Source organism: Bolinopsis microptera, chromosome 6, assembly GCF_026151205.1.
Source record: "Bolinopsis microptera isolate Bmic1 chromosome 6, MBARI_Bmic_1.0, whole genome shotgun sequence".
Taxonomy (NCBI): Eukaryota; Metazoa; Ctenophora; class Tentaculata; order Lobata; family Bolinopsidae; genus Bolinopsis; species Bolinopsis microptera.
This window is the reverse complement of record NC_087077.1, coordinates 13,438,168-13,449,669: the sequence shown is the minus strand read 5'-3', so window position 1 is coordinate 13,449,669 and position 11,502 is coordinate 13,438,168. Positions and strand designations below refer to the sequence as shown.

At 37.2% G+C, this 11,502-nt stretch overlaps 1 protein-coding gene across 1 annotated transcript; it reads left to right on the top strand.

Annotated features, from left to right (window-relative positions):
- Positions 1-1,876: 1,876 nt before the first annotated feature.
- Positions 1,877-5,232, top strand: LOC134816657 (lysosomal proton-coupled steroid conjugate and bile acid symporter SLC46A3-like). The gene is made up of 4 exons (XM_063825599.1): positions 1,877-2,102; positions 3,391-3,618; positions 3,762-3,852; positions 3,954-5,232. The coding sequence occupies exons 1-4, from the start codon at positions 1,978-1,980 to the stop codon at positions 5,010-5,012; spliced, it is 1,503 nt and encodes a 500-aa protein (XP_063681669.1). The 5' UTR covers positions 1,877-1,977; the 3' UTR covers positions 5,013-5,232.
- Positions 5,233-11,502: the final 6,270 nt, after the last annotated feature.

Sequence of the window (11,502 nt, the reverse complement as noted above, 5' to 3'; positions counted from 1 at the left end):
TCCGGGAATTAAGCTGGAATTACGGATACAAGATTTGGCGCCTCTCTCAGATTCCTTTCAATCTAAGTCATGCCTTGAGAAAAGTTTAATGTGATGGCATAACTGCACAGTTAGCTGAGAAATATCTTTGAAAGTTCCCAAGGTTTATTTTTTACTGAACAAATAAGTGGTCATGATCACTGTGCGCGATCTCATGAGAAATGTGAATGTGCGGATAGAATTGCTCTGTGCAGGCAACAAGGTTACCAGGTTGAGCTTTTTCTACACATGATTTAATTTAAACTAATAATTGTTAAAGAATGTATTGTTTAAGTTTCTGATTCCCCACTAGACTCTTTAATTACATTTTGAAAAGGTTCCACCATTTATTGTATGGTACTTTGTCCTTATCTAATTTTTTGGAACGACAGAAGAGATAACATCACGTATAAGACACACGACCGAATCGGGAAATATTAACCCCAATCAACTGATCTTATCGGGCGGTCACCTGATACTAAAACTGATACTAAAACATAAAAACGAAATAGTGGCCATTCTTGTTATACGATCAGTGATCATATGTCAAGTATGCAGCCGCTGTTGCATGATGATCAGTGATCCGTATCTAATCATTTAACTCACCTAATTACCCGAAGAATGTAAATCCGAATGTAAATCCGACCCCAGCTGTGAACTGATTAGTCACTGATAATAACGACAATTTACCCTTTTTTTTCTTCAAAAAAAGTGAGGCTGGACCTAGATGGTCCTCGAAAGTATAGCATGAGAATGCTCTGCCTCACTGCTTGCCTCTGGGGTACGGCAACACTGACTGAAGGGGATTGCCGGAGTTATCTATGGGGAGATGATAGAGGTGGGTAACACTAACAAGTGAAATGATGGAGGATGAGTAGACGCTTTAGTGCCAAATGCAGGATGATGATCAGAGATAATGAGTTAAGACAACATGCTAACATGAGTAGAATCTAGACAGTTTTTGGGAGTTCCAAATAGTTTTTGGTTATTCTGATCTGCGACAAATGATACTGCACTGTTAGGATAAACGACGTTTCAAAGTAACAACTTCTTATTCATGCTCAAATTATTTGTTATATAGTAGTGTTGAAAGTATTAAAACGTAAAAAGTAGAATCTAGGTCACTCCGGTCAGGTCCACTTCCTCAGGCACGATTAGGCGTTTAGTGCGATTTGCGAAGTTGACAATAGTGGTGATATGTTGGTTGTCAAACTGAAGCATCAAAGATGTCGTTGACGGAAAGGTAATAATTCTAAAAATATTGCCTTCTTATTTGTACAATAGCTGGGTACTGTCCAACAAAGTGCGAGAAAGTCTCATCTTTATTGTCGCATATAAGACACTCACTGGTGCTTGATTTGCAAAGTTAATTGTGTTGAGGTGTTTGTTTAGACCAAAGCACAGTGTCCCGTGATATCTACAATCAAGCACGGCCTTATCACGGTGATAAGGATCACTACAGTTTTGTATTTCTGTTGTTGTTATTGAATTTAGTGTTAAAAGGTTTAAGGTTAAGGTTTTTGATGATGGTAACATTTTAGTGTACCTGGGACCATCAGCTGACCAGTCTTATCGAATAAATATCTAACCTAATTAGGAAATATTAACCCCAATCAACTGATTGAGATCTTATCAGACAGTCGCCTGATACTAAAAAAAGAGTAAAAAATGAAACAGTGGCCATTCATGACATATGATCACTGATCGTATGTCAAGCCTGCAGCCGCTGATGATCACTGATCGGGATGATCCGTCTCAAATCACGTAATTCTCTTAAATACATAACTGGTGTGACTACTGAAGAATGTAAATTCGATCCCAACTGAGTAGTCGCTGATAAGATCGACCAATTACCTTATAAACACCGATTGTTGGCATTTTTGGTTTGTTGATCCATTATCAGATATTTGTTGTTATCTTGAATTCACAGTGTGTTTGTGTATCAGTGTATTTTTATGCATGGGTGAGCCACGGACATTTTATCTTTGTGAAGGCATTCTATTTCTGTTTGTTTTCACGGTCACAGTCTGGCAACCCTTGCTCCCTCAGTTTATTTACTCCGATATTCTGGACGAGATTCGTTTGTAAGTATTTTACAATTATCTGGCTTTATTTTGTTGGCTTTACTGGCTTTACTTTGCGGTTAATTTGAAAAACAGCAAAATTTCAATTATGTTAAATCTTAAAACGTTGCACTTTAACGTTTTAAGATTTAATATAATTTAACTTTAACCTAAAGTTAAACGTGGCCGTGGTAACAAGCTAACATATGCAAAATTTAAAAAAGGGTCCGAATTCTACGGTGTGAGACTTTACAGGTGATTTGTCGGCGCAACAAAATTATGGTTAGGGTTTAGATTTTGGTTAGGGTTAGGTTTAAGGTTAAGCCTAAGGTTAAGGTTAAGGTTAAGGTTAAGGTTAAGGTTTAAGGTCAGGGTCAGGGTCAGGGTCAGGGTCAGGGTCAGGGTCAGTGTCAGGGTCAGGGTCAGGGTCAGGGTCAGGGTCAGGGTCAGGGTCAGAGTCAGGGTCAGGGTCAGGGTCAGGGTCAGGGTCAGGGTATGAGAATTTTCTCTCAACAAAACCTAACCCTAGTTTTTTGCAGCAACAAATCTCCCGCCGCAAATTATTTATGAACGGTGACTGTAATTTTGCTAAAATTGTGAAATATAACTGCTCAAAAATCCAACTTGACAATATAATAGTAAATAGAGATGTACCATTCTAAATTAGCAAGCTGTTTCTACTTTCTAATAATAGCAGCAACTCGACTCTACAATGTCGAGACTACAAAGTCGTTAGTCTTTGCCGCTACAAATTAACCCGATTAGGGACAGCAGATGGTTGATATAATTATAGGTGTCAAACAGGATTTAACTTCAGTTGACAGAGAAAATTTCAGAAACTGCGACAACACCTGTCAAGTCACAAGTGTCAAACGTTTCTAAAAAACTCGTACTATGACTGTTGCACCCATACTTGTTTCCGGCAAACAATACTAATAGTGTCCGTGTCTGGTCGTATAAATATGCCTCATTTGACTAATCAAGGTCAAAATATGCAGTGGATGAAACAATATTCGGGCCGTGGGATATAATTAGTGCAGGCGACGGAATCTTTCAATCAGAAAGTAACCTGCCATGTACTGCAGTGTGGGGGGGGGGGGTGTAGCCTCTTAAGGATATAAACAAGCATCTGAAAGTAGCCTACCTACTGAAACTCAGCGTTTATTGTTGGTTTGTGTTATGGCTGGAAATTGGAGAAGCCACATCAAACGCTAGTCACGATCGGTTATTACAATCCAAACTGGCGAAAACTCAAACCCCTTAAAGTATCGACAATGACTCTTGTTAAATAACCCTTCACATTTCCCAGAAAATCAGAACAAGACCGCGATAACGCCACCATCAACTGGCAGTGGCACGGCAGATGTGGTTACTACGAAGATTCCAGTCTGAGCCAGTGCTTTAGGATGGCACGAGAGAATCTGGCCCTAGAGAATCTGGCCCAACAAGCCACTTCGCACATCATGGTATCAGCGTCCTGTCTCAGCGAAGTGATCGGAGTTGTTACTGGTTTCTTTTGGGCTGCACTCAGTGACAGGTTTGTGAAAATATCTTTTGAACCGCAAAAGTGCAAAATTTAATTGAATAATTGCACTGGTCTGAATAAAGTCTAGCTATAATTGGGTTCTCCAATAAGCTGAATTTACATTTATTTAGCAATTTTAAATATTCATAATTCAGGAAGGGACGAAAGTGGCCGATGGTGGCGAGTTGTATAGCTCAGGGACTATTCACTTTGGTTCTGTTTCTCTTCCTCATCGTACCCGTGAATGTAAGAATAAAAAAGAAACTGGAAATTAAATCTTTTCAATTCTGAGTTTTTACTGAGTTTATAATTTATATTCAACTCTAATAAAAATTTCAAAATTTCAGAGATGGTGGTTGATAGGAGCATATATGCTGATCTCAGGAACAGGGGGAGGTATAGAGACCATCCTGATTGGAACGAAGACCCTCATCTCAGACATGTGCAAGCCATCCCACAGAACTAAATGCCTGGCCGTTAACGAGAGTGTTCGAACATTCGCTCAGGTCCTGGGCTTCTCCCTCAGCGGGGCTCTCATCAACTCTCTCGGAGCTGCACCTGTCTGCTTCGGCTGTATGGGCACTTTCGTGGTGTTATCAGTTCATTGTCTACTTTTACAAGAGTCCAGGGCGAAAGCCGTCCCGCAGTGTAACTCATATTCTAAGTTATTCAGGTTTTATAATTACAGTCACCCCAGATATGGTACAGAGAAGAAAAGGGCTAGACTATCCATTTGTTTAAGTATCCTCGGGAGACTGTCCTTCTCAGCACCAGCGAACCTGTTTGTAATATACCTCATTAGTGAACCCTTCAACTTCAGTGCAACCCTCATCGGGGCATTCCTCGGCTACAAAACTCTAGCTTTGTCAGTGATATGCCTCATCTACACAATTATTCCCTCGTATTTACTGAAAACAATAAAAGATACCCACATGATAGCCGCGGGACTGTCCCTCCTCGCACTCTCGTATCTCGTCTTCATGGTGTCAACCTCAACTATAACCCTGTTTTTAGGAGGCACACTCTACGGCATGTTTGGTCTAGCAGCCATCAGTTTCAACTCCCTCCTCAGCAAGTATGTCCCAGAGAGTCAGCTAGCGTTCTGGTACTCAATAACCACCGGGTCTGAGAGGTTGCTTATCTGCCTCATAATTCCCGCTATCAGCTTCACGTATCAAAAGACTAAATTATGGCCCGTTCACGGGTTTTGTTTTATCATACCGCTTGTTTTGACCCTGACTTCAGGAATTGTTTTGGCAGTTTATTGGAAACAGTTTAGTAATCAGACTAGAACAGTATTGACCGAGTTTTTACCATTGTGTCGTTACCAATGTAATCGGGTTGGTTATAATTCTTGTGGCAAAATTTGTGCCGAAAAACAAAATAATTTTATTAAGAGCAAATGAACACACAAATTAATTCGGGATTTTCCTATTTTTTCTTATGTTTCGTTGTTTTATAGTTATGATATTTATTCAAGCAGCTACGATCAGCATTATTTTTACCGCAGTAACCTTTTATCTTTCTCTACCATGTTCATGTTCAGTGAAAACGGAAAAATATTCTCTCAGTAAAGTAATAATAATAACCACACCTCACCTTCATGCCAGTCTGTCAGGAGTTTAGAAAAAAGAAGAAAACAAAAGAAAAAAGAAAGAAAAAAAAGAAGAAAAATAGCTTAGTTGAATCGTTGAAAGATGTCAATCTGCAAGCTTAATATGCTGCTTAGTGCTTATATGCCTTAAAAGTAATTGCCATGGCCAAGTTGGGTAAAGTCGGACACTAAGGAGTAAGGATTGTCCAGATTTTACCTACCTTACTCGGGATTATTATGACCGGGATAAAGTGGTGGGTTTAGGGTAATTTCGCCATATTTTTCCCGAACCACATTTTCACCGGTCGTTAATAAACCCGCCTACTCAGCTTTTAGGGTTCCCAAGGGGTATGGGTGCTCATATTTTAATCGTTGTCTTATATTCACTAAAGAAGACTATTGGGACACTTGTTGTAGGTTTTTCGACTTCATTTGGCTAAAATTGCAAAAAATTCACCTTTTTGCCCAATTCTTGTCATATATCCTTATTGTCAAATTTGATTTAAATAGGCCAATTTTTAATTTCTTAGGTATTGACTATCTCTACATAATGAAATAGGACTCAAAGTAAAAGTAACAGTTAAATTAAAACTTGAATTAATTAAAACTGATGAAAGGGATGATCCAGATGAAGATAACGAAGACGATTACAACTTATTGGAAGACTAAACAGCTCTCCCTTTATCTTAATATCGATCTGGTTGTTACGCTTCAAATGTTAAAAATTATTTTCCATCTAGTTTGATTAACCACGAGTCATTATTTCTGTCTACTTTCAACAATTATTGATAATTCGACTTGTTTCACAAGTTTTAGCAATGCGAAAATTTCTAAACTTGCTTATCTCTAATAAGGGAATTTACATCTGAGACAAAATTTTTGAATCTAAAATTGAAAGGTTGGACACCGGTAAAATGGCGACCGGGAAAATGTGGTGGGTTTTGAGCAATTTCGCCATATTTTTCCCGAACCATATTTTAACCGGTCGTTAATAAACCCGTCGTAATAATCCCGAGTAAGGTATATTTTTTGGCCATTTCTAAAATTAACTTTTCCGACCACAGCAAAAAAGCACATAACAATAACATCAGCAAGCGATAGACCTTTCAAATGCAGGACGAATCGATAATAATAAAAAATATAATATCAAATGTGGTTGAAGTTAACGTGCATTTCAAATACTATTTCATAAATTGCAATAAATTTCGACTCTTTATTGGAATATTGGAGGACATTGCTAAAAAATTAGGCAAAACTCTCCTTAATTGCGTTGTAATTAGACGACAATCCAAGGTAATTGGTAAACTACCAAACACTAGTTAACTACAGATCAAACTTTTTGTCTTTGTAGTAATAGTAGAAAGTTAGAAAGTGGTCTCCACAGCTAATATTGTGGTATCAGACCTGTTGATGGACCGTTAACAACTCAGCGACCTGAGCTCAGGTCGTATCTTTATTACTATAACAGAGGTAAAGCAGAATTAAGCAGAGAGGAATAATAAGATAATAGAACAAATTGATTGGGAAAATTTTTAAGATTTTTTTCTACGGTACCAATAAACGTGGTATTGGTATTTCCTAATTTCCCGGCTCGTGTTTGAAAATCCCTATTTCGGCATCGGTTATAATACCAGAGGCAACATGTAGGACGTAGGTGCGGTAATATTTTGTAAATAGTGCGATTCCGCATCTGCCCAAGACTTTTTATGTGCGGAAAATTCGGAGACTAAAAACGCCGCAATTAGGCTGAACTATTCGCGAAATTTGCAGCCTTTAAGTACTTTTAGGTTGGATTATTCAACAGCGTCTCGTTACACGATTGTTGTGTTTAAAACGATAATTAACTTGCAATATGTCATATGTGTTTTCTGACAATTCTTGAGATGTATAACTATAAACCTAGAATCATCCTCATAAAAGGTTTTACAATTATATGGGCAGGATGGCCATTGGCTTGGGGTTTGTTGAGCTGATGGTGAGTATAATTATTGAGGCAGATTATTATTTAGAGTAACTTTACAACATTAGATTCCAACACATTATCCATATTCCAACACATTGTGCGTACAATCCAAGGTGAGTAAAATGGATACATTTCAATCTACTGAGGGATTGCGATCCAGCTTGTCAAGATTCAACCTCTTTTGCTTTTTTCAAATATTGATAGTATTAAAAGTCAATACATTATCAGCTTGCCATCTGATAATAATAAAGAACTTCTTGGAATAGTTTTAGGAAAAAATGTTTTTCCTAATTTTACTATTAATTCTACTATACTTTCAAATGTTTTTTATGTCAAGTCAAGAAAAGCGTTTGACCCTAACCATAGTTCTATAGTTTTGGACATGTCGATCATATCTTATTGTTCACAGCAATACCAAGTTGAAGTACACAAATCTGATAGAATAACGGCTGATAGTGCAAAAAAGTGTGGTATTAGGTCAATAGTGCGATTCCGCACTTATATGTTGCCTCTGATTCAGTAACAATAGATTTACTCGGACGATTAAATATTTAAAATTTTAAAGAATAGAGATAAGAATGTCGAATATTCACTAAAAAACAGAAGAATTAGAAGCTATAAAAAACAAAAGCTAAGACTAAAACTTAAAATCACCAATCAATTTTTAAAGTTTCTGTTTTTGTTTTTAATGAATAGACGTAATCAACATTTTCAATTTTCATATTCAGGCATATTAAATAAAATTATATTGTTATGTATTATATTATTTTGTAAACATTGGCCGGGTACCAAAAACCGGTCCCCAAACAAACAAACACCAATATAATAAACAACAAACACAGGGCTGTATTAATGAGTAGTGGAATTTAAATTCAGCTGGTTGGTTCGAAATCACCATCCATACTAATCTAGCATAAAATTCCCTTTGATGTTGTGACCACTGGAATGCCATACAGCCGTGACTGCGAGTGAGAAGTTGGCTTAATGTTACTAAAGTATGCACGTGGGATGTTGGCTTAATTTTACTGAAGTATGCACGTGGGTAGTTGGCTTAATGTTACTGAAGTATGCACGTGGGAAGTTGGCTTAATGGTACTGAAGTATGCACGTGGGTAGTTGGCTTAATGTTACTGAAGTATGAACGTGGGAAGTTGGCTTAATGTTACTGAAGTATTCACGTGGGAAGTTGGCTTAATGTTACTGAAGTATGCACGTGGGAAGTTGGCTTAATGTTACTGAAGTATGCACGTGGGAAAATGGCTTAATGTTACTGAAGTATGCACGTGGGAAGTTAGCTTAATGTTACTGAAGTATGCACGTGGGAAGTTGGCTTAATGCTACTGAAGTTTGACATTCTTGTTAATAATAAACTTCGTTTACTATTCTGGACGGAACCATTGGGTTTCGAGTATCACATATAAATATAACAAGGTACAGTGACTTCAGCTTCTCGAACTCTCTTCAGACGGTCTCAAGCTTGACGGTATGATTATATAAGCTTATAAGCGAGCTGGAAAATACATCATATTATGAAACATAATTCAACTATAATTCAACTATAATTCAACTATAATCAAACTATAATCATTCACGAGAACTAAAATAATACAGACGATTTAAATAAGATCTTGATCTACAAGATCCCTAATTGGTGACTACCGATGTAACTACCATCAAATGTCATTACTATACCAGCTTAACACCTTTACTATAATACTATCTTTACACCAGCATGTACCTGGTTCACTCTATTGTGATCGCCATCATGGAAACACTACACAGCCATAACTTCGTGCGGTAATGTAAATTACCTAACTCAGAGATACAAAGTGATATTAATATACGATGACATTAAACAAGCTTCTTAGAGCAGGATTTTGGTACAAAAGGCGAACTTATAAGCTTCCTCGGGCAGACAACAATGTCATTTTATTACTATTAGACCACTTTGTTAAACTAAAGGGTTAGGTATGTTAGGACAAACATAGACACTAGACAGCTCTCCCTTTATTTTACGCTCCCAATAACCTTACGATCGTCCTTGTCCCAACAGTACTGCAGCTGACAAGTGTTATACCCAGTTGATCTTTATTAAGTCTGAGGTGGCAAAACATTACAAGGGGAACAATATAAATAAGTGCGGCAGAGAGACATCGGAGGAGAGACAGAGGGCAGAAGCGCAAACGGCGGAAGGAAGAAGATCAGAAAACGGCTGTCTGGTTGTAAAAATTATTAATTTTGGATCTCCAAAGTTAATCATTTGCAAAAGGCATCTCGGAGCCTTTTGATTCGGCAGGGAACAATACAAATTTCTAGAATAGCCCAAAACAAGATTTGCCCTTTGTTGAAATATTTACACTAATACCATTTTAAAAATTATGAGATTATGCTACAGTTAGAGCATAATGAACATATTTCAGGAGTATCAATTTGTCGCTTATATGAACTCTGACAGGAAGTTGATGTCCTTTAGATAATTATAGTGATGTACAGTGTACACTGCTTGGATGGATAACAATATGAATAACACGTTAGCAAAAAAATTTCTCGACATGACGTTCCCAGAGAGGGATTCGAACTCACAATCCTTCCTAGAGGACTAAGTGAACAATACGTTAAAGTAAGATATTTCAACCGTCAACATGATTCCGTTATATAATAGTCAAAAGTATAATGTATAATGATTAATGGTTAAGTTACTGATCATCTGGTTGTGTTAGACCTGGGGTTCTAGGCCCTGCAGTCTACACGTCACACAACTCCTTGATCTGGGAACCAGAACCCCGATAAGTACACATATGAAAATACCATTTTACCGGGTAAAAAAAACAGGCAGGACTGCTGAGGAGTTAAAGTTTCATTGAACAAATTTTTCTGATCCTGTCACCGTGTCAGTACGCTATCCAGCTTCTGAATATTAGATCAAAGAGCTCTGAACGCTTTTTAGAAATACACAAATCTAAATTCTTGTCGGAATTGTTAATTTAATCGATTATATTAAGCCGAATAACGTTCTAATCAACACGCTAACATTTCAGAACATAAGATTAGTACTGGGAAATACACTTCTTCAGAAATTTGAATCGCTGATACCGTTACTCAGTGGGAGTATTTAAATTTAGTGAGTAGTGACCACCTTTTCTAAGCGCTTCGAAGTGCTCAATTGTCAGGCACGTGAAACCAATGGTTTCAAAGACCACTTACTTACCAAACAGCCTAGAAGGGGCCGGGTTAACGATTTAATAGAAAGAAACGAATCTAATGAAACGATACGGAGTCACTGTAATACCGAAAATAACAAGAAAATAACAAGAAAAAGTACAAATAGTACTTTGTGGAGGAGAAATTCTCGCTTGAGGAGAGGGATGGTCAGACTCCTCAAAATGAAATATACTGTTCAATCATTAATTGCGCAACAATTTGACGTGTTGAGATGCAATGTGAATAAAGGGCTTGCTAATTACATAAACAACTGAATATTATACCTATAGATACTGACTAGACCTGTTACAATTTCAATTGTTCTTTTCGGACTTATAACTATATTAACAGTTCATAATTATTTAATTATCATCTATAGAAGATTTATCGAAGAGTAAATATTTCTATACAACGATCTCTAGATCAAATAACTGAGGGTTCGATTCACGTATTCTAGTTCGACACGTACTCTAGTTCGGACTTCGGCAACTTATAAGTTCGCCAGAACCATCTCTGTCGAACTTGAGTCTAGGTAACGTACTCTAATTCGACAAAAATTTTACCTCCATTTTCTGATTGTGATCCAACGGCTGACGTCATGAACAGATCATGTGGTATTAATGAGGACAAGTTTGGAGTCTTAATACCTACTTATCATATTAAGGTAGATTCTAACACTGGCTCACGAGTCAGTATAGGGACCTCAATGGTAAATTATGAGTAGAATACATATTGAACTTGGTTTATTAGCATTTATAACTATTTGCAACGTTCGGTGATAGCATAATTGATATGGTATTTAATCAGAAATCGCAGATATAATTGTCTAGTGGCCCTATGGAACAAAAGAAAAGTCGCCATCATTATCAAAGACCATCTAGCAGATACATACAATCACAAGAATTTTGGAGACTCATCACTATGGCAATTATGGCATGTTTATGAATGAGCATAATTATAGAAGTTCAGGTCAACTTATAAATCAACATATCCATGAGTATTGCTCGTTCACAATGAGGATTATCGTTGAGAAGACGAAAAGTGAGAAATATGTGAACCTTATGATTCCAAACCAGGCCTGATATTATAACAAATGAGAGCAGTGACTCAACCAATTATATCTGACTAAAGTAAGCTA